Here is a 24,131-nt window from a genome sequence, read left to right as displayed (position 1 = left end):
AAAAAAGTATTTTAATGGTTTTAAAATAATTTTAATATTTTTTTGCCTCTTTTGACATTTTAAATATTTGTGATTGTCTCGCTATACTAACCACATTTTCCACATTCTATTCCCACTATCCAAATGTGCAAAGTGCATTTTAAACTCTTTTCGCCTCCTCTTTCGGTGACGTTTTCGTACACCATCTCTTTCGGTCCCACGCACTTGGGCCGCACTCTCGGATATCGCCAAGTTCCCGCCGCCGTCTCCGATTAAATGTCAATGGAAAATTTTCATTACGACATCCGGACGCGACGCCTTAAGCCGCGCGCGTGTGTATGTGTGGTGCACTTGCACATAGATGTAATGTGGTGGCGCATACCACACACACACACAGTGATAAGCGAAAGTGATTAGCGTTTTGGTTTAACTTTTTCTTCCTCTTGGTGGTACTTTTCTTGAGTTGTTGTGTTTCATGCGACACGCGCGACTTACATTCAGTTCGGAGTCGCTTTTTTATTGGCCTCACCCCTTATCGCGATTGCGGTTTGTGTGTGTATTTGTGCGATGTTGATGCCGGTCTTGGTTGTTTGCGTGTTTTATGTTTTTTTTCGGAAGCCAAAAGAAGTGTGTTGTGGCGTGACGATTCCACCACTTCTTACCTGCACTGTAAAAAGTCGTTTGGTAATTCTGATTAGATTTGAGGTTAGCAGATTTTGAATTCTGTTTTGAACCTCACTCCTTCAGCACACATTCAAAAACAACTCACACATAGCAGGAAAGCTGTTGGCATGCAAAAAAGAAGCCATGAAGAACGATGTAAATAAATGAGTAGGAAAAGCGAGTCCGAATGACGTAAACGGGGGTTGACCCGCCTCCACAGACGGTGTGGTCTCTCACGGTCGTCGCTAACGGTGACCAATCGATAGCGGGTCGGCCGCGACCCGGCAAGAAGGTCGACAACTCAATTCACGCTCCACGTGTAGCCGTGTGGCACACTGACTCTGGCGACGTCCTCGCCCGTCAACGAAAAAAAGTCAAGTCTGCGCACAGGATCGGGCCGCGCGGTCCAGTTCGATCTTGTCCGGACAAGTTCTGCCAGCCAGTTTGGGGCAACTTGAACTGCCTGCTTACAGTTTTTTTTTTGCACGATCATTGAGAGAGTTTGGAGCTGGAACAAGTTTTCACACTCACACTCGCGAGCTCCAGAGCGGTGTGAATTCTTCTGACCACCAACAACAAGCGCGGGACGACTCTGGCGAGCCTCAGGAATGTGTCTGCGCGACGCGCCAAGTCTGTGTGCGTGGTGGTAGCCCCCCTTGATTTTTTTTGGGTGGATGGAAAATTTTTGCTGACGAAATATCCCATGGGCATTACCGTGCGCGCGGGGTGCGTCAATGACGATGATGATGGGGGGGACAGACGGATCTTACGCCACCATTGAATGATTCATGAAGTTTTGGTGTGCGATTGCATTGCGTTGATGATTAGCGCAAAAATGTGGTTTAATGACGGCCCCTCGCGGGGAAGTATCATTAGAGCTGGGCGAGATTTATTGCAGTCTGCACTTCCTGCGCACGCAGATCGTGGGGATCACGCGAAAAGTGCATTATTTCACTGTCAATCAGATGGTTGTACTGGATCAGCACGTGTTTGGGTGGGATTGCCAGTGATAGCTGTTGGGACTGGTCCACGTGAAAAAGTTATAAAGTGTACGTGCTAGTTGATCTTTCGTAGAATTAGTGCAGATCATCACGTTGTACAGAGTCCCGAGTCTGAACTTTGATGTTGTAATAGACCTGGACTGGGATATGATGTGTAGCTCTTTAACTTTTATCATGTTCTGGGTCATTCAGAGTGTCCTGGACGACCCTTTAGTAACATATTGAGTCCAGTAACCTACTTTTGAGATGTTCTGGGTCATTCTAAGAAGCTTGGAATGCACTTTTCAGAGTCTACGACGGTAGAGACAAGTTACCAAATTACGAAAGTGGTATATCGAAGAGAACCCTCAGTAATAAAAATAAATTCAACATACGTGTGCTGTGCTGAGATATCCGAAGTGTCCACGAATACTGATAATAGAATTTATCGACGCAATAGCACAATTCTATCAAATTTACCATTTTGGTACATATCCAAAGAAGTCTCTCGTCCCTTTGGCATTACGATACACGTATTCCATTTTTAGGATATTCCAAATTGTTCTGACTATACGATTTTACCCAGATTGAGACCCAGAGATGTTAGCGCAATTCTTTGGTAACTTAAGACTTTTTTTAGGTTTTCTGATCCTCCTTAATGTGTTCTTACACCAAAAACTTCGATTCTACCGCCTCATTTCTAAACAATTTACGAGCATTTTTGATCCCAAAAGTAGTTCATACAAATTTTGGTGTTTCCAAAAGGTCATATATGACTAGGGTTAGTGAAATTTCACGATTTTATCAAACTCAAATAGGAGTGAATATAATCTTATGAACTACTGTTAAGTGAGTAAATACCCTGGTTTTATTACTAAGTGATTAGTGATTTTTGACGATTTGGTGGACGGCGTAAAATTCGTGAAATTTATCAATTTTCTCATTTTTATTTACTTTTCTTTTGTTTTTTTTTTATTTTTTTTTTTGAATCAACAACTTAATAAATATTTCACCCATAAAGACTATTTAAGTAAATTTTATTAGCTTTTAATTGAAAAGCTTGATATTAACCATTTGAAGAAATGTTCTGATTTTTGAGTTTTTTAGAAATTAACTGAATTTAGTAATATTTTCAATCGCTGTAATACAAATTTTACTGGTCTTAAATGAAAGGTATAGTTTCAAAAATACTAAAAGAATAAAGTTTTGTTTTATTCAAAATAAAATGAAGAACTTTTTATATTTTTGAAATCACCTTTTGAAAACATTGTTTTTTTTTCTGAGTCCAGTTTAAGTTTAACGATATTTATTTATTTGGGTGGATAATTCCTGTGAAAGTTAAAAAATACTACTTTTTTGTTTTCTTTTCTCATTTAGAATAAAAATTTCGATTTTGTTAAAAAATATATTGATTTTGCCTATTGATTTTAAATTTAGTTTTTGAAAAGTGAGATGAATACTTTATAAATATATTCAATGGGCTAAATGTCGCAGAAAAATTCAATTTATTTTAGTAATTTTGTCTGGACAAGATTGTTAAATATGAAATTCAATAAAATATAAAATGATATAACAGAAGCAAATCAGCGAAAACTTTTAAGCTTTATTAGTGGAATATTAAAAAAAGCAGTTCAGTAAATGAGAATACGCATGCCCTACACTTTGTTTCAAATATAAATAGAGTTCATTCATAAACCAGGTGGAAACTTTTTTGAAAAATAGGACAGTTTTTTGTTGGTGTAACGTTCATAATATATAATTAGGCATAAAAAGTAGTTTCTGTGATTTAAACGTAGGATTTTCAGAGTCTTTTTTTACATTTTTCATATTCCGCGAAAATTGCATGAAGTTTTGTGTTTTGAAATTGAGGTCCCCGTGAAATTTACAATTTTCGAGGTGATCCCTTCCAGAGCCTCAAAATAATATCAAAACAAATTCCTCGCAATTGGTGGCTCAAATTCAGCTGCGGTTAAAATTTTATCGATAAACGTGGAGGAAATAGAGCCAAAACAAATCAACTCGTTTCATCAAAAATATTTCTTTTGTAATCCCAGTTTCAAACATTTTTTTTATAATTTGCATTTTTTGTAAAAAAATAAAAAAATAATTTTTAAACGTCTATGCCTATGCTAACGATATCAAAAATTCATCATGAATGTGGGGTTTCATCAAATTTTAATAAAATTTGTACTTTTTCTATTTTGGCGGCGGTCAATCATATTCAATCAGACCACGCGTTTAGCGCCATATTTAAGCATTGCTATTTGGTTGCGTTAAATGCTCTTTTAGGAGCTTATGGTTTTAAGTGAGCTTTTTGTATGACTAATTGCACTTGACAGCTACACAGTAAAAAAAATATGGTAATATTACATCTGGGGAGGGGTACATTTTTTATGTCACCAAAAATGTGTAATTTTACCTCTGAAAATGTGTAAATTTACCACTTTTCTGGTGTAATGTCACTTTTTCAGTCCAAATTGATGTAAAAATACATCATATAAGAGGTAATATTCAACCTTCCAAAATTACACCACCTAAATTTACATTATTTTTTACTGTGTACAACACCCTTGGTTTTAAATGAGCTTGCGACAAAACCGTTTGGCATGACATTGCCATCTGGTTTTCAAGACTCTCTTAAAACTTAAATAAAACCTTATTGAAAGCCAGTTGGCTTTTATTTTCATCAGGTTTTATGTCCAAGGCATCAAACCTTGTTAGAACCTTTTAATTGGCTCTTGCTTGTTGATTGCAGTGAATACCGAAACAAAGCTTTTAAGCAATCAAGATACTACGATGAAACCTCAATAAAACTATGTAGTGGCCAGGGGGTTTAAAAATGTTACTTGGGATTCGTTCTAAGGGAGTTCAGTGAAAATATGGTACATCGGTCCTATTTTAGTCAACCAGCTTATCAGAGAAGTGTTTTGAAGTTTTGATGCATACTTTTAAAATCTACAAATACATACCAATACTTACAAAAAAATATTGCATGCCTCAGTTCATCCAAGAACTTCCTTCCAATCAACTCTGATCAGTTCTATAACTTTGATCAGCTATCGGTCAATACGTCAACTAAGTAACTAAGCCCAGATCTTCAAGGACGCATTAGGTACATTGAACATAAATTTTTTAAACGCAAAAATATTGTAGTTATGGCAGCATACCTAACGTTCAGAGTCAGCTTGTAATCCTGGAAATCAGCAATACACCAAAAATCAGTAACTAGATTAGTTGGTACCTAAATCCCAGCTAACAAGATTTCCAAGAAACCACGTGTACGAATCCGCACCAATTCCGCACACGATTCGTACGCCTCACCAAGCTCACTTCCAAGCGTCTGGCAGCAATACGTGACGTCAATACCGCGTCGTCGTCGTGACGACCTACCACTACACCACGCTGTGTGTGTGTGTGTGTGGAATGTCGCAAAACGGTTCTCGAGGTAACCTCCTCGCCCCAATATCAATCAAGATTTCCTGCTCGCAGAGTCCGCGTCCCGATATCGCGATCGCGCGGAGGTCGGCAGCTTCCTGGCCGGCTCCCGCCTTCACCGTGTACGATGTCTTCAAATTTGCGAGATTTGATGAAGAGAGTGACGGGCGGGGATACTCCATTATATGGAGTTGCTGTTGCGGCGTAAAGGCGTTCAGACATCTCCGCTATAAATAGATTCGCGTCCATTTGAATTGCGGTGGAGGCGCGATCCTCGCGCGCTCTGGGACACCCATTTTCTGTTAAGTGTGAGGGGGTACAAGTTGTTGCACCGCGCGCGAGAGGCACGTTTTGGTGCGGTGAACTCTTTTCGTGCGGTTGAGTCGCGTTTCGCGACTTGGACACATGCCAAGTTTTGAGGTTTGAGGATTAGTGAGCAATTTGTGATTAGACAAGGAGTCCAATTACTACGTGCGACCGGTTAGGAATCCGGTTATTCTCTGAAGTTTATCAGATACGATGCGGTGGACGGCGATATCTACGCCGATAGCAAAGGGTTTGATATCGCACATGTCGGATCAGTCAGCCGGTCAGGAGCGAGTTGTTGACCGCGACTTCAAATATTTGATGAATTGCGTTTTCTGTCCGCGGGTTACATCATCCAAACTTCTTGGAAACTCCACGTTTGCTGAGTACGCTGAAGATCTGCTGCGGTGCAGCGAAGTGGTTTGGCAGGTTTCGCTTGATGTATTTGATCAGTACTGCTTGAAGTGATCAACCTCAACGTTAGAAATTTTGTTTTGATCGTCATTTTTGTTGGTAGATGGATCTTCAATTCTCTCGATGCTCATACCTAAGTTAGCTGTTCAATTTTCAGAACAACGATCCATCGGAAACAATTTCCGCCTCCCACTTTTCCGTGATGGGTTCGCGTCATAAACTTTTACTGCCCTATTGAATGTGCGTATCTTCATGACTACATTCTCTGTACCTTCTCCGACGAAACATCTGCCTTCGCAGGGGAATGGCATATGTTCGCGCGCGAGCACTCCGTAATAAAGCTATAAAAAGTAAACATTCGCGAACCATTTACTAAATTGAGTGACACATCGTCCTTGGGCGTACCGCCCAAGACTATCGATAACAACACTCGACTGGATCCACTTCGCGCTTGAAGTACCTGAAATGTTTGCCAAACACCACTTTCCTCGTGTTCCACGGGGGAGGGTAGATTAAGAAGTGTTTACGGTTACTGCAGTATCGCAGAACCTTCCGGTTCACCTGTTGCACCACGAATATCCTTGAAAAATCGCTCATCGGAGAAGAAGTTCAACCGCGACGACCGTCTGCCGCAACATTGCCAGGCGATTTCATCAGCCACACATTAGATTTGGCAAAGTCCGTTTGCGTTCAATTCCGGAATACACGAAGTTTGGTGCGCGCACGCTCGCAGAGTTCAACCAAGCGAAGCCCGTGACTCGCGGCGTCCGGTATTCATCGGCTTGATCGGCGCTCTCGAATCAGGTCTCGGCTAATCGTGCAATGCGGTGCATGCAGTTGATCCAATTAGAGGTTATCGATACGGGTGTTCGTATCGGATATCATGATCCTTTGCGCTGCCTCGCAGCTTTGGTGAATGCCTCCGTGCGCTAAGACCTGCAAAAAAAACCGTCTTATTGGCAATAAACCGAAACTTGTGGAGAAAGGAATGTCCATAACATTGGCCGGAGGCCATAACCTGTGTGTATGGAAGAACTGCGCGGCGCAACTCCGCGGGAAGAAGAAGTGAAGGCATCAATCAACCGTACAACCGACTCTTGGTGTTGCGTTCGCCGTGTAGTGTGCTAAAAATAGCCCCTTAAAATAGCACAGTCTCCCTCCTTCCAAGGGGTCACAATCCCAGACGTTTTGTTGTGGTAAGCCCGTTCGTAAATAGCTGGTCCGGCGGGTCGTGTACAACGGTGCCAAGCCCCCACGAGGACCGACGACCTCAGAGGGATACAAATCTTCGGGTGTCTACTTCGGCTATACGCGAAACGCTCTCCAAAAGTGAAGTTTCGGCGAATTTACTGCGACGCAATTTTGTTGATTTGTGGAATGGACACCGCGCAGTGAGTTGCTTTCACGTGGACGATCTGGACGCGCGGACGCTTTCGTGCTCCAAAGGGCACGATCTTCTGGGGCGTGTTTGCTGATAAGAAGCTTAAGTCTTGTTTACGAATGTTGTTGTCCAGTGTGTACAGAACCAACCGAGAGAGAGAGTAGCTCTCCCAGTGATAATCGATTGCTCCCCGTGGTCGTCGCGTCGTCATCGGAACAGAGTGTTTACGCTTGTGCTAATTGGGACTGTTGTTTTCCCCCTCTACAAACACATAGGCGCGCAAGTAGATTGAGCGGCTGTCAAGATTTGGCCGGCCCGCGCGGTCACACACAATATGAAGCAGATTAACAGTCTGGAGGACTCGACTCCGCCGCTGACAATGGCGGCAATCGTGCGTCGTCGGGCGGAGGCCATCAAGCACAACAGTGAGTGCGAAACGGACGAGCAGCGCCACAATCAGATCCTGCCATCACTCGGGACCAGTACGATCGTCGCGTCCGACTCGGGCGTGTTCATGTCAACGTCGGACATCGACCGGACGCACAGCGTAAGCGCCAGTACGCACCAGCTGGCCGCCGTCGAGGAGTACACGGAACCGCCGACGGGGCTGAAATCCACGTACGTACTCGGCGAGGAGAACGACGATGACGAGGAGGAGGAAGAGGACATCATCGAGCTAGACCAAGAGAACAGTAAGACTGAACGGAAACTGGGAAACAAGCGGACCTGCCAGAGCCTGCCGGACGTCAACAGTCCTCGGGCGCTGAGCACTGCCGTCGTAACCACCTGTGATAGCAGTAGTGATATAGTTGTAGCACCCACGATGGACGAAGGTCTGGCGACCCGGCCGTGCGACACCGGCGGTGCCAAAGCGAAGCAGCAGCGATCTTCGGCAATACCCGCCTCCGGAACCGCGCTACTGCAGTCCAAAAAGCTGGTCGATCCCAGCCTGCTGCAGGCGTTCTCCATCGATCCCAAGCTGATCAACAAGTACGACGGGCTGGAGCACACGCTGTACTACATCGACGAGAACGGAAGCCCCAAGCTGCGGGACAAGTTCTCCGTGCAGCAGCAGCTGGCCGAGGAGAAGAAGCGCCGGAAACGGGAACGCAAGATGGAAAAGTATGGGGTGGACGCGGACGCCGTCACGCCCCAGTGTACTTGCTTCAGCTTCAGCCGGCTGTCCCGGAAGTTCCGGGAGATGTGTGAGTATATTCTTGGTGTTTTTTTTGGTTTTTTTTTCAAGGACTTTGGAAAGGTATACCTTAAGCGAACACTTTTCAAGCCATTAAGATAGCTTGAATCAACACTCCCTGTAATAAATACTACTTAGAGGTGTCCCCCACGGTTATTACCGTAACAACACTGCTGCTGTGAGACTAAGTAACTTGATGTTTATACTACACCCAAAACTAGTCTGTACAAAACGTGTTCATTCCGATTTATAGTCAATATTCTTGATACAATGTATTGCCCAAGGTTGTTAATCGAACGTCCTAAAAAAAACAATAATTTTACGGCGGTATATCCAAAGTTCCCAACTCCAGGGAGTCTTTGAATGATCCAAGACATCCCAACATCAAAGTAAAGTAGTCTACCGTATGCACTGAAGCTTTTCGGGTATGATCCAGGGTCAAAAATCGCCTACCTTTTGTTTGTAACGGCGGTAGACTCACCGGTGTGAAGCTTTTCGAGTACGATTCGAGGTCAAAAATCGTCAATCTCTTGCTTGTTTCGGTGACAGACCTACCGATCTCAACTCCAGGGAATCCCTGAATGACGCAGGTCATCCCAACATCAAATCAAAGGAGTCTACCGTACTCAGTGAAGCAATGCGGGTATGATCCGGGATCAAAACCCGCTGACCTCTTGCTTGTTACGACGGTAGCCTCACCGGTCTTAATACCAGGGAGTCCTTAGATGACCCAGGGCATCCCAACAGCAAATCAAAAGAGTCTACCGTACTCAGTGAAGCAATGCGGGTATGACCTGGGATCAAAAACTGCCGAAATCTTACTTGTTACGGCGGTAGCCCCACTGGTCTAAACTCTAGGGAGTCCCAACATCAAATTGAAGTAGTCTGTCGTACTCACTGAAGTCTTGTGGGTATGATCCAGGGTCAAAAATCGGCTACCTCTTGCTTGTTACGGCGGTAGACCCACCGGTCTTAACTCTAGGGAGTCCCTGAATGACCCAGGTCATCCCAACATCAATGCAAAGTAGTCTATCGTACTGAAATTTTGTGGGTATGATCCGGGGTCAAAAATCGCCTACCTTTTGCTTGTTACGACGGTAGATCCACCGATCTTAACTCCAGAGAGTCCTTGGATAACCTAGTTCTTGAGAACATCAATGCAAAGTAGTCTACGGTATTCACTAAAGCTTTTTAGGTATGATCCAGGGTCAAACATCGCCTACTTCTTGCTTGTTACGACGACCCACCGGTCTTAACACCAGGGAGTCCTTGTATGACCCTGGTCATCCCAACATCAAATCAAAGGAGTCTACTATACTCAGTGAAGCAATGCGGGTATGATCCGGGATCAAAAACTGCCGAAATCTTGCTTGTTACGGCGGCATCCCCACCGGTCTTAACTCTAGGGGGTCCCTGAATGACCCAGGTCATCCCAACATCAGAGCAAAGTAGGAGTCAAACATTGACGACCTCTTGCTTGTTTCGGCGGTAGAACCATCGGTCTTAACTTCAGGAAGTCTTTGGAAGATCCAAGACATCCTAATATCAAAGCAATGTTATCTACCGTAGTAACTGAAGATTTTTGGGTATGATCTAGGGTCAAAAATCGACGACCTCTTGTTTGTTACGGCGGTAGACTCACCAGTCTTAACTGTGCTCGTTATCGAATCTTGATATTTTTATCGTTAACAATCTTGGTATTGTCGTTCTTTGAATTTAAAATAATCTTGAAATTGAAATCGTTCTGATCCAGAACGCCCGCTGAACGTCCATTCACTAAGATTTGAGTGTACGACTTCAACCTAGTAGCGACGTCCAACCACAGTAGCCAATGAACCTTCCTCAAGCTGTGCATTAGTCCGAGCCAGTGAAGCGAATCTAATCCTTCACAGCTACCCAGCATGGTTGCCTTGTTGTGGTGGCCTGTTGTGTCAGATTCCAGTGTTTATCAAAGCTTGCAGACGACGTCCACCGTATCGTGGCGTTGATAACCTCTTCAGCGCAAGATGTGACATTTATTAGCGCAGCAACGTCCGATAAGAACATTTTGATTGATGTTGGTGGCTCGTCGTCTGTTTTGACGTTCTTGAACGACTTGGACAATTAATCACGTCAATTGTTTTGAACTCACGGCCGTAGGGTATTACCTGAGCGTTGGACTTTGGCCAAAAACCGGCCGTGTCGACTGTTTCTAGGTCAAAATATTCCGATTTGACCTGGTTGCGGTTCGACCCGGCCAATCCGGATCACCGCCGCGCGGTGACCTCCTCCGTTTTTTGGGGTAGTGTGTAGGTCAAAGTGTTCAAGCGCCAGGACTCTCTGGCCTTTCTCTCCGGCTCGAACTCACACTCTCGAAGAGAATTCTTCCGTGAAGAGAGAGCGAGTGGTGGCGTCTCCATTTAGGAAAGTATAAATAATAAATTAAGCATTTGGCCCGTCCGGGTTCCGACGTGGAATCCGGGGGTCGTAGAGGACGTGAGGCGCGCGGGTTTGAATAAAATAGCACTTTGTGGTTGCGCCTGAAAGTTATACCACCCGTGTGGCATGCCGACAGCCGCGCCGGCCGCTCTATCAAGATTGCATGGAATTATGGCGAGGCCATTGGCGTTGCTAAGAGGGTTTCTAATCAATCCCATTAATTATTCTTATACTGAGGTATTTTGTGTAAGCTTCGAGGTGAATTGGAGAAGGCGCGAATCATCTGACATTTGGTATAATCTAATCGAACACTTGCGGCCAGGCCTACTGCGTTGTATTAACCGCAGTGACAAAATCTGTGAACGGACCACACTTCACAGAATCAACAGGGGAGGATGGATACGTGGACATACCGTACCAAACGCTCCAAATCAGACTTAAATTAACTTTCAACTAAAATTCTTCAATCTTGGGACGCCCATGCCAGCAGTGCATACCCCTGTATGCAAGTGACGACGTCGAACAAGGAATGACCTCTCATATTTCAGCACTGAAGTCATCCTCCTCGCATCATGACTAGCTCTTTCTCTCTTATGGGGCATCGGAAATAACAAGTATGTCACGTAACACTACAATTCACACCCCCTGTGTCACTAATTGCACACAATTCCTTCACGGCATTCAACCGGTTTGTGTATCGTGCCGAAAGAATACACTAGGAATTTCTCGGAAGACTCCGGGAAATCCAACTAGCTGGGACACGCCCCAAAATTTGTGGTGACTCGTCAACACGAAAAACAAAACCCATTGCGTGTCGTCTCGTATACACGTGGAAACATAAATTACTTGTACCAAAAGTTTGTGTTCGCGCCGGGTCATGCTCTGCACCCAAATCAAGGATTAATGTCATTTAGGGGCAACCCGTCAACGATACCTCACGCCAGAATAGTTCAGAGGTAAAGCGTTAAAGTTTCAAGCAAAGAGCTTCGACTCGAATCTCGATAGAACAAAGTTTTTTTTTATTCTTCGGATCTGGATTTGATCTTGATGTCAGAACCTCTGCGTTTGTGTGTACAGCAATTGTTACCGGACCGAAAAGCTATCTGGCAGGATTGTTCGTGTACTCTGGAGGATGTTTACCTGCAAATGATTGGTGGTTTAATTGGTTGCACCTGTGCTGGAAACATACGTTGCATGCATCGCATCACACCACAGAGTGTTTGTGTGCATTATGACGGTGGTCTCGGTTCAACACCTAGGTTGGCTTTGCTGTAAAATACCCACACCAGAGATATAGGGGCGGGGAGCTAAATGGAAAGTCCGCTCGATGATGTAAAGATGCATAATTGAGGAGCTTTGTGTTGATTACCATTGACCTGCGAGAAATGGTTTTAAAAATAATCGATTAATTTGAAAGAATGGTCTTTCACAGTTCTTTGTAACTCGCTAATGTCCTTTCATAAAAACGAAACTATTGGCACTACGCCCCCCGGGGCATGGCCTTCCTCTAACGTGGGATTTCTGCTCCAGCGCCTCTGACGAGACAGGAGAAACCGGGACCGACGTTTTACTTCACCATCCGATAGAAGCTCAGTGGATAAGGCGGGAATCGAACCCGCGTCTCATAGCATCATCGGGATCGGCAGCCGAAGCCGCTACCCCTGCGCCACGAGACCCATGTATGTAATGATGTATGTAATGATTAGTGATACGCAATCATTCGGTTGTGTCCTTTTGTTTCACGCACACATTACCTTCACAATAGTGACACACTAATGATACCGCGCCACACACGGGTAACGCTCCAGGGGTATCCCATTAGTCCCTAATTGGACACCCTCCCCCCCCTGTTCTGGATAATGCACACCGATTGAAATGCCTACCAAAACATCTGGACGCGCCGGCCATAATTGGCCAATTTAGAATTCAATCGATATCACCCACCAGCAAGATCAACAGTTGTCGACTTTCCGGGACGTTCGTAAACCTTACACAGCGATATAGGTCAACGGTGACAACGACAGGTTTGGCCAAATGGAACCTAATTTTCACTTGCCGCAGGGGGGATATATTGCGACACTCTTCAATTTTCCCTAATTGCACGCCAGACAATTGCGACGATCGTAAACGAATTACGACGGGGAGACCTTGAAGGGAGACGCAGTTCTAGTTTGTGAGGAGGACTATCGATTTGTTTGGGTAGATTGGGTTCAGGAAATGTTTTCAAATTCACAAGAAGGATATCTGAACCACAAAGATGTAGAGATTCGATTTATTTTGGAATACTTACATTTTTGAATAGTCCGGATCTAGTCACATCTATAAGTATCAGATTCGATCCCCTGAAACCAGTGGAAGTTAAGTCATTTGTTACGAATCACTTCCTGGACTCCATACATGGTAATAGCAGAATGATTCGTAAAACAGCCTGATGTCCTGTAGGTTATCCATGTGATACTTTGAAGAGACAAGTCTCGTAACATTGATTATCTGGACCATTAGTCACTTATATAAGTATTACATCCGATTCCCTTGAATGTATGAAAGTTAGTAAATATTTATTTGATACAAATTGCTTCCAGTACTTCTAAGACTCTGTGCCTACGGCCACCCATCTCGGGCAAGAGATAAGACTTATAGAATAGGACATCTAGTCACTTTTTTTAGTATCAGAATCGAATCCCTGAAGCGTATGGTAGAAACAATATATTCACTTGTTATAAAATACTTTCAGTAGGACGCAAATACAAGTATGAAGATATTCATTTGACACAAATTACGTTCAGTACTTATAGGACTCCGTGATAACGGCCACCTATATCAATCTAGAGATAAGTCTCAAAGAAAAGGTTATCCGAACATTTAGTCACTTTTTCAAGTATCAGATTCGAATCCCTGAAGCGTATGGTAGTATCCAGCTATTCATTTGTTACGAATTACTTTCAGTATGACTCAAATGCAAGCATGAAAGACAACAGATATTCATTTGATACGAATTACTTCCAGCTCTTCTATGACTGCGTAATTTTTGCCACCTATCTCAAGCTAGAGATTCGTCTCATAAATTAGGTGGTCCGGACATCTAGTGATTTCTTAAGAGTAACAGATTCAAATACCTAAAGCGAATGGAAGTTACCAGATATTCACTTGTTATAAATTACTTTCAGTAGGACTCAAATACAACTATAAAGATACCAGAATTGATTTGATAGAAGTTACTTTCTATACTTCTGGACTCCGTGATTTCGGCAACCTATCTCATGCTGGAGAGTAATCGCTTAGAATAGGTTATCCGGACATCTAGTCACTTATATAAGTATCAGATTCAAGTCCCTTGATACGAATTACTTTCAGTATTGAGTCCTACACAATATGAAAGATAACAGATATTCATTTGATACGAATTGCTTCCAGTACTTCAAGGACTCTGTGATTACAGCCACCTATCTCGACCTATAGATAAGTCTCATAGAATAGATTATCCGGAATAGATGTCACTTGTTTGAGTATCAGAATCGAATCCCTGAAGCATATGGAAGTAACTAGATATTCACTTGTTACGTATTGCTTTCAGTAAGACTCAAATGTATGGAAGTTTACAGATATTTACTTAAAATGAATTACTTCCAGTACTTCAAGGAGATAAGTTGCATAGAACAGCTTATCCGGGCATGTAGTCACTTCTTCAAGTATCAGATTCGAATCTCTGAAGCGTATGGAAGTAATCAGCTATTCACTTGTTACGTATTGCTTTCAGTAGGACTCAAACACAATTTGAAAAATAACAGATATTCACTTGATACGAATTGCTTCCAGTATTTCTAGGACTCCGTGAAAATGGCCACATATCTCGAGCAAGTATCAGATTCGAATCCCTGGAGCGTATGGTGGTAACCAGATATTCACTTGTTACGAATTACTTTCAGAAGGTCGAACACAAAGATAATAGATATTCATTTGAAACGAATTACTATCTCAATCTTGTCTCCGGACATCAAGTTACTTCTTTAAGTATCAGATTCGAATCCCTGATGCGTATGGAAGCAACCAGATATTCACTTGATACGACTGTCTTTCAGTAGGACTCAAATACAAGCAAGATCGTTGGTATTTCTTCCAGATGTTACCAGGGAATCAACCGAGTTATTCGTAGAGCATTGCGATAAGGTTGGCGTGGTCCGACTTGAATTCGGGCACACTTCAAATGATACCCCAGCTGTACAGATTACGCGTGGATCGCGCCAATAAAGTGCCCTGAACCACCGATTACGCTTTACAGCCCAAATTACCGCACTATCTGGACAGCGATTACAGAATCTCTGCCCGGTTGACACGTTGCTGTCTTATGTGCATCGCCCAATCAGTTGCGTTACGCAACGGGTCTTTATCGTATCCAGCTGTGCGACGCTAACTAGGTCAACGAGCCCCGAAACAAAGCAGACCTGAAACGTTTCAAGGTCTCCGTCCAACCAGAACTACAAACTGATCATCCCTATCAGAGCGGGTAAACACAGCTTCCAGCTCGTACCAGATCTCGAACCGATTGCTTGACGCGGTTTGTTGACATAGTCCTGGCTGCTGGAACAGATGCGGAACTGTGGCAAAACAACAACGTGTTCCTTTGTAGAGGTCACGTAAACACCCCGACGGAGGTAGAACGCTTGATAAGCACCGTTTGATGCTAATGGCTGACGTTCGTTAGAGGATCCGACGGACGAAGATCAGCCTCTGGAAGCGTGTGCGTCACAACGGGTTTACAATTGGCGAAATTTACATGATCGTTGATTACCTCGTTGTTGTTGTTGTTGATCGTGGTAATTCTGAATAAAGTTGGCACAAGCTTTCTACTTGAATTGAACAAACCAGTATGGTTGTTCAGCAAATCCGTCAACCGTTCGCGGTTCGACCTGTTCTGCAAAAATCCCAAATAAATTTCACTGTCTCACAATTCCGCTATACCCTGCTGTGACTTCAAAAAGCGGTAAAACCAGATTGCGCAGATAAGTCAGGAACCAGTTTTGGCGCCGCTCGCCGTCAAGCTACTCGTCGATGATGACGATGCAGCGTCACCGTGACGAAGGCGTTTCTGACATTTCTTCGCAAGGATTCGCGAGCTGGGCCGATTCTGGGTGGCTTTCTTAGTCAACACAGGTCAAACTAGAAGTTAGTGAACGGCTTCGACCATGACTTTAATTACCTTCTCAACTATATTCAACATTCCAACTGCCTTATTCACCCAAACGAAGGTGGCGGACAGCAAAGTATCGCGCACCGACAACCGGAAGACCACCTCAAATCCAAAGAGATTCCTTTCAAAGCAAGCTCTGGGTAATATCGTAAAAGGAAGTCCACGAAAGGTGCGGCCGCCATCGGCGACGCCTGCAGAGGATCGATCGGGAAACGAACCCACGAAGAGCTGTACGTTATATTCTCGACGATGACAAATTGAATTGGCCGTGCGCCCGTAACTCACCTCAATCACGGATCCGACCCCGCCGCGCCCAGTGACTTGTAGCAAAAGTTGTTAATTGATTTAATTATTTAACATGAAATAAACGCTGGCGGATACGAACTCTTTCACTGCACAGGCGAACCTCGCTCAAACGTCCGTTCGACAAAATTAAATAAACGTCATCGAACTATCACTTTTCGTCAAACTACCGGGGTTTGACTGTGCTAAAAAGTGGCTGGGCGGTCCGTTTTCGAACTGGTTCGAGTTTAGTTTGAGTGCACCCGCACGCACACACACACAGTTAATTGTCGATTCAATTAGGTAGTTTCGCATTAATTTTTCCACTTTTATCTGCCATTCAGCCTTTTATTCCCGGACATTTGTCAAGCGGTTTTTGCGGGGCGCAGTTTACGACAACTTAATCCCGTCACTGGCACCATTGAAGCAAGCTTTATTGTTTGTTAATTTTATTTTTTGCGGATTTTTTTTTCTGTGATTATTGCAGTTTTTGTCAATTTTTGCAAACCTGTTTTGAAAGTTTTTTACTGTTTAGTTAAGTTCCTCAAAAGTGTTGCTGAATATTGGTTTTGGTTTAAACTTACTGTCATTGTTTTTGAAAGAAAACCAATTATTTCAAACACTTTTAAACAAGTACACAGTATTAAAAATTTTAAAAGCGTTGTAAAAATTTACACGGTTAAATTTATCTGTTTTATGATGTAACTTTACCTTCATTAATCTGTAAAAAAAAGTAGTGCAATTACATGTAAAAAATGAAAATTTAACCCCTGATGTTAAACTACACCCTTTTCATGAACAATTAAGTGTCAAAAACCTGTAGTTTTACATCAAAAACTAGTAATATTTTATTTTTAATGTTTATTTACATACAATTTAGGTAAATTACATACCGTAAAACAGGGTGACTTTGATAGGTTTGAGATTTTTCCGCAAAATGAAGAGTATAAATTAAATACGTACGTAATTGCATTGAATTAAACAGACCGTGGTAGAGAAGTGTTCAAAGTACCTCAAGAAGAACTTTTCATCAAATTTTGAAATGTTTTAAAAAGTTAGTTTACTATAAATGAGAAAGTGTTGATGAATAGCATTATTTATCTTCTTCTTCAAGTGTCATGTTTTTCTCAACAAACATGATTTTGAATCGGAAAGCGGAATGCATTTTTGGACTCTTTGGACAATTTTCCACTCCAGAAGGTAAAATAAGTTTGTAAATAGTAAAAATTATGTGTTTTTGAAACATTATTAAAAAAATCCCTGGTTTCATAGCCATTGAACAAATTTCATGTCAAATGTGAAAAGTTTGATTTTTATTCTAATTCAGTTTTAAATGCAATATTAATCGATAATTTCACAAACAAAACTAGTTTCAACGAATTCGAGCAAACTTCTGACTTTTAAACAATGTTACCTAAAATTTATATGTATTTGAACAAAAAAAAGTCACCCCGGAACTCAAGCTTAAAATTTTTAGAGTAACTATTTTTTAAACACTATTGAAAAAACTTTTTTTTTCAAAAATGGTGTAAGGACCTTGTGTGGGCTACCCCAGTACATGTTTTAAAAATAATAATTTTAAGACAAACCTTACCAGTTTGAAAATATTCCAAAAATAAATTGAAATTCTATCAAAGTCACCCCGGTTTACGGTATTTTCATATTAAGAATCAAAAAAGTGTAATTTTACATCAAAAACTAGTCATATTTTATTTTTTATGCTTTTTTTACATAAAATTTAGGTAAAATTACATATTTAAAAAAATGGTAAATTAAATCAACCACTAACCCCCATGAGGTGTCCACGTGGTTTTTAAATTGCAGTATAGCAGTGAAAAGTAAGAGAATTTGCATAGAGGTTTTTCGTCAGAGAAAATTTGCCAATTTACCCTATATCACATGTAGTTTCACATATTGCACAGAAATGAATGTAAAATTACATCAAAAAGAGGTATTATTTTTCGCTTACTTTTCCAAAATGTCCCAAAAAAAGGAATTATTTCTCGCTTACTTTTCCAAAAGGTCCTATGTACATGGGAAACCCATGGCGCATTGGTCGTTTTGGAAAAATAATCTAGATTTATCAAATTGTTTAACCTTGCAAAATCATTTTGAGAATGTGTTTTTTAAAAATTCAAAATTCTAATTTTGAACAAAAAAAAAATATTTAAACATGAGTTATTCTCAATTTGCTTATACACTTGATCAAAAATTCATAGAATTTCTTTTCTACACACCAAAAAAAGTTGAATTTTGGAATGTTGAAAATTTGGCAGGTTGAATATTACCTCTTTTTTGAATAATATTACCAAAAAAATGTGAAAAAGATGATTGAATATTCACCAAAAACTAATGAAATTTCATCATTTTCTAAGCAAAATGACACATTTTTTGACACAAAATCTGTCACCATTTCTTGATGAATATTATCACCATTTTTTTCTGTGTAGGTCTCGCGCTGATTTGATGTTAAACTTCACGCAATCAACTGAATAAAATATTTGTGTGCTGTAAAATTTGAAGGTGTAATATTACCTCTTTTATGATGTAATATTACCTCAATGTATACAGAAAAAGTGACAAAACACTGAAAAAGCGCTAAATTTAAACATTTTTAGAGATAAAATTAGATAATTTTAAATTTATCATATCTTGAAATTTTGCATACACAAAACCTAAAAATTTAATGTCTTGAGCAAAAATCAGTCAAGAATCAGCTCGAACCTACACAGTAAAAAAAATCATGGTAATATTACATTTCCTATGTCCGAAAAAATGTGTAATTTTACCTCTAAAAATGTGTAATTTTACCACTTTTCTGGTGTTATATCAATTTTTCAGTCTAAAATGAGGTAAAATTACATCATAAAAGAGGTAATATCCAACCTTCAGAAATCACAGCTAGGGTGCTTGATCGTAGACGTATTTGAAGAATCCCTAAACACTTCTAAAAGTGGCTATTGCAATACTCTTCAAAATATTGTTTAGTAGATTTCCTAAACCTTTTAATATAATTGTATGAATTTAAACAATAAAAATTTATTCAAATTATGACACACTCTTGTCGTCAAAAATTTACAGATTGTTTTACTTATTATAAGGTTAGTACAAATTTTATTTGAAGTTTTTTTTTAGTTTTTCAAAAATTTCTAAGAAAATTTAACTGCAATCAGCAAAAAATCAATTTAAAATGCATTCCCTTGCATTTGGAATCGTTATTAGCATGTTTGGGTTAATTAAAAAAGAATGAATGTTTGTAAATTGTCGATATTAACTATAGCATTTAGCATTTTTTTTTTTTTTTTTGCTAAAATTTTAGTTTTCGGCAAATCTTACATTTTTCTAACGAATGATTGCAAAACAACTGAACAAGTGTAAAATACATTTCAAAACACTTTTTTGTATTCAAATTTTGAGACTATGGCTGAATTAAAAATAATTTAATGTTGTCATATTTTTTGTCAACAAATCCTCCTATGGTAATTCAAACAGTTTAGTCTTCAAAATATATCATAACATAATTTCTATTTAATTAGCTCAAACAACATTCACCGAAGGTTACCCCACACTCTTTCTTCAACGAATCTCATTAAATCAAGGACCTCTTCTCCCAAATCCCCCATCCCCATGCATACAAGGAAGCCCAAGATCATACATTGTGATTAATTCTTCAATTTAACCTTCCATATTATACCGGAAACTCTTGCCCAGCAGCAAAAGCAGCGCCAAGGCCGTATCGATTTTATCGAGTCAGCACATTTTGCCCTCCTCACCCCAGAGGGGGGTAGCCATCCCAAGTCGTAACTTCTTTTTTTCCGGGAACAATTTTGAAGTCAAAAAGTGATGTCACACACACACGTCCTCCCGGCATCAGTAGCAGCAACCGTCAGGTGCTTCCAAGTGAGCGAAAAGGCGTTATTTTTTGTGAATATCGAATTTATGGATATGTCCGCCACATCGATCTGGGTAGATTCCGAGAAGTGGTGGTCCTCCTCCCCCGCAGGGGGGAGTAGCTTTAAGGTGAATCGAAGTGACGAAGCATTTTTTTGCGGAAGCGATACCAATTCAAGATTGAGTAATTTTTTTTCTGGGAATACTCCACATTCTGCGTGGGAAATAATGGCGCCTTTTCCTCGTAATTGAAACGTAAAACATGAATTTTGCGAGGATTTGGTGGTGTCACTTTCCCGATAAATTGAGAGCTTCCCCTAATACTTCGAGCTTTTTTTTTTCTGGCAAACACCCATTTGTCACATCCTGTGTTGCCTTGCCACCGCGCTACCAGAAGAGTGCTTTGGGAGTGTGACAACAACCTTTTTTCCAGCATCCCAAGCTTTCAATCAACGGAAGCGCCATTAATCAGGCGATTTTCGCGGAAAAACACTCCTCGTGCTCGTATTCTTCGCGCTTGTGACAAAGCTTCTTTTTTTTCTCCTGGCCGAATAACAATTCTAATTTTCGTGTTTTTCTATCTTTTCTCTTCCTCTTCCAAAATAAAAAAAAATCAGGTAAGGATGGTTCAAAAGTGACAACGGTTGTGGCAACAGCCGGCCAAGGACCAGACAGACCACAGGAAGTATCGTACACAGATACGAAAGTGATCGGCAATGGAAGCTTCGGCGTCGTCTTCCAGGCGACGCTCTGTGATACGGGCGAGCTCGTCGCGATCAAGAAGGTGTTACAGGACAAACGATTCAAGGTGAGTTGGGGGATTTCTTTTTTTTTTAATCGATGTTTGAAATCAAAAGAATGATTGGAAATAAATTTACAAACATTCAATTTTGTTTAAAAAAAACAAGATGTTGGCAGGTACAACAGCAAAAGCTTGGTCGAAGATTGAAAGTCGATTTGCACATTTCCGTTCTATTTATTCAATTTAAAAAAATAACGCTCTGAAACAAAATTTCAACTTTTTTGTTGTTTTTGATTGAATTGCCAAAAAATTCCATCTCGTAACTATCGTGAAAGGTGTTATAAGCTAGAATTACCAAACAAAATAGTAATTTTTAATTGAGATGTAAATCCAGCTCACAAAATGGTGAATCCAGTCAAAAATATGGTCAACTTTACTACTTTTCTAGCTGGAATGGAACGTTCTATCAGTTTTTACTCGTTTTTTGGCTACTTTCTTTACACAGAAAAAGATGTTGAATTTTGGAGGGTTGAACCTCTTTTTAAAGAAATTTTACCTAAAAACTGTGTAAATATGTAAACCTGATTAAAATTCACTACAAAATGGCGAAAACTTACCAGTTCTTGAAGTAATATTACACAATTTTTACACAAAATGTGTTACAATTTCCTAGAGCGTCCAATTTCCAACAGTGAGGACTCGGACAACAGACAGAAAAAAAATCTGTTAAGTAGATTAAGTAAATAGTCAAAAACGTGTACTTAAAAAATCTCAAAAAGAAGAAAATTGAACACAAAACATGAGAATTGCACAGCATTAAAAATCATGGTTATATTACATCTGGAAAGTTTTAATGATGTGTTCTTGTGCAAATTTACATTTGTTTGTATGTGATTTTACATTTAAAAAGACGTAATATTAAACCATATGAATCTGAAAATTCTACAAAAACTCAAATTTTTCAATCATTTTTAGATCTTTTACAAGCATTAACTAGATGACCTTGCCAATATTTTTAACAATACAATAGGGTAACGTTTGGCTGTGTTTTTCACTATCATTTTCTATGTTTTATGTAATAATAAGTATTGTTTGTAAAAAGTCACTGAGCAATTCTCTACGAAATCGGTCTTTTTTCTTCAATTTTAATCCGGCTGAAACTTTTTTGGTGCCTTCGGTATGCCCAAAGAAGCCATTTTGCATCATTAGTTTGTCCATATAATTTTCCATGCAAATTTGGCAGCTGTCCATACAAAAATGATGTACGAAAATTCAAAAATTTGTATCTTTCGAAGGAATTTTTTGATCGATTTGGTGTCTTCGGCAAAGTTGTAGGTATGGATACGGACTATACTGGAAAAAAATGGTACACGGTAAAAACAATTTGGTGATTTTTTTTATTTAACTTTTTATCACTAAAACTTGATTTGCAAAATAACACTATTTTAATTTTTTTTTATTTTTTGATATGTTTTAGAGGACATAAAAAGCCAACTTTTCAGAAATTTCCAGGTTGTGCGAATCGAAAAAAAAAATCGAAATTTCGGTCGCAAAAATTTTTCAACTTCATTTTTCGATGTAAAATTGAATTTGCAATCAAAAAGTACTTTAGTGAAATTTTGATAAAGTGCACCGTTTTCAAGTTATAGCCAATTTTATGTAACTTTTTTCAAAATAGCCGCAGTTTTTCATTTTTTTAAATTAGTGCACATGTTTGGCCACTTTTGAAAAAAATATTTTTGAAAAGCTGAGAAAATTCTCTATATTTTGCTTCACCGGACTTTGTTGATACGACCTTTAATTGCTGAGATATTGCAAGGCAAAGGATTAAAAACAGGAAAATTGATGTTTTCTAAGTCTCACACAAACAGCCCACCATTTTTCAATGTCGATATCTCAGCAACTAATGGTCCGATTTTCAATGTTATAATATGAAACATTTGTAAAATTTTCCTATCTTTTCGAAAACAATATTTTCAAAATTTTAAACCAAGACTAACATTTTGAAAGGGCGAAATATTGAATGTTTGGCCTTTTTGATCGTATCAACAAAGTCCGATGAAGCAAAATATAGAGAATTTTCTCAGCTTTTCAAAAATATTTTTTTCAAAAGTGGGCAAACATGTGCACTAATTTAAAAAAATGAAAAACTGCGACTATTTTGAAAAAAGTTACATAAAAATGGCTATAACTTGAAAACGGTGCACTTTATCAAAATTTCACTAAAGTACTTTTTGATTGCAAATTCAATTTTACATCGAAAAATGAAGTTAAAAAATTTTTGCCACCAAAATTTCAATTTTTTGAAAAAATTAGTATTGATTAAAAAATTCATAACTCGGTCAATGATTTTTTGCACAACCTGGAAATTTCTGAAAAGTTGGCTTTTTATGTCCTCTAAAACATATCAAAAAATAAAAAAAAATAAAAATAGTGTTTTTTTGCAAATCAAGTTTTAGTGATAAAAAGTTAAATAAAAAAATCACCAAATTGTTTTTACCGTGTACCATTTTTTCCAGTGTAGTCCGTATCCATACCTACAACTTTGCCGAAGACACCAAATCGATCAAAAAATTCCTTCAAAAGATACAGATTTTTGAATTTTCGTGCATCATTTTTGTATGGACAGCTGCCAAATTTGTATGGAAAATTATATGGACAAACTTATGATGCAAAATGGCTTCTTTGGGCATACCGAAGGCACCAAAAAAGTTTCAGCCGGATTAAAAAATACAAAAAAAAACGAATGACCGAAATCCTAGAGAACTGCTCCACTGTAAAAACATGGACAAACTAAAAAGGCAAAAGGTTATGATAAAAGATGCTAGAACATGCCAAATAATATCAAAAAAATTAAAAATAAATATATAAATATATAAAAGAGCGAACGAACCGTGGCTCACAAAAAAGAACAGCGGTTCTTTTTTGAACTCCGGTCTTTTGAAAGAACCGTTGCAAGATGGCATGATTTATGTTATAAATATAATTTATTGAATTTTCAAAAAAAATTGCAGTATTTTTAATTTGTTTTTGAGAACTGAAAATGTAATTTCTAGTATTTCAATGCTTATAAAAACTAATCCCAAAGGTAAATGATTTTTTAAACAAAATGAAAAAAAACAAAACATTTCATTGTTCAACTGATTGTGGAAAAAATAAATCTTTTTGTTTATCGATTAAATGAGAATGTAGAAAAGAGTTCACAGAATAATTTCTCCAAATAATATATCAGCATTAATTCAATTCTTGCAGAAATA

The 24,131-nt window shown here is 39.7% G+C and overlaps 1 protein-coding gene across 2 annotated transcripts in view; it reads left to right on the top strand.

The window, feature by feature from the left end:
* Window positions 1-24,131, top strand: part of LOC6038164 (glycogen synthase kinase-3 beta) — a 66,375-nt gene that overhangs the window by 4,105 nt on the left and 38,139 nt on the right. For both annotated transcript variants that reach the window (XM_038264180.1, XM_038264179.1), the window contains exons 2-3: window positions 7,434-8,363; window positions 20,750-20,940. In XM_038264180.1, coding sequence (XP_038120108.1) covers window positions 7,493-8,363; window positions 20,750-20,940 — 1,062 coding nt within the window. In that variant the 5' untranslated portion in view covers window positions 7,434-7,492. The remainder of the gene's footprint in view (window positions 1-7,433; window positions 8,364-20,749; window positions 20,941-24,131) is intronic.

The sequence above is a fragment of the Culex quinquefasciatus genome, chromosome 3 (assembly GCF_015732765.1).
Source record: "Culex quinquefasciatus strain JHB chromosome 3, VPISU_Cqui_1.0_pri_paternal, whole genome shotgun sequence".
NCBI classification, from domain to species: domain Eukaryota; kingdom Metazoa; phylum Arthropoda; class Insecta; order Diptera; family Culicidae; genus Culex; species Culex quinquefasciatus.
The sequence above is the reverse complement of the archived record's forward strand: the minus strand, read 5'-3'. Positions and strand labels throughout refer to the sequence as shown.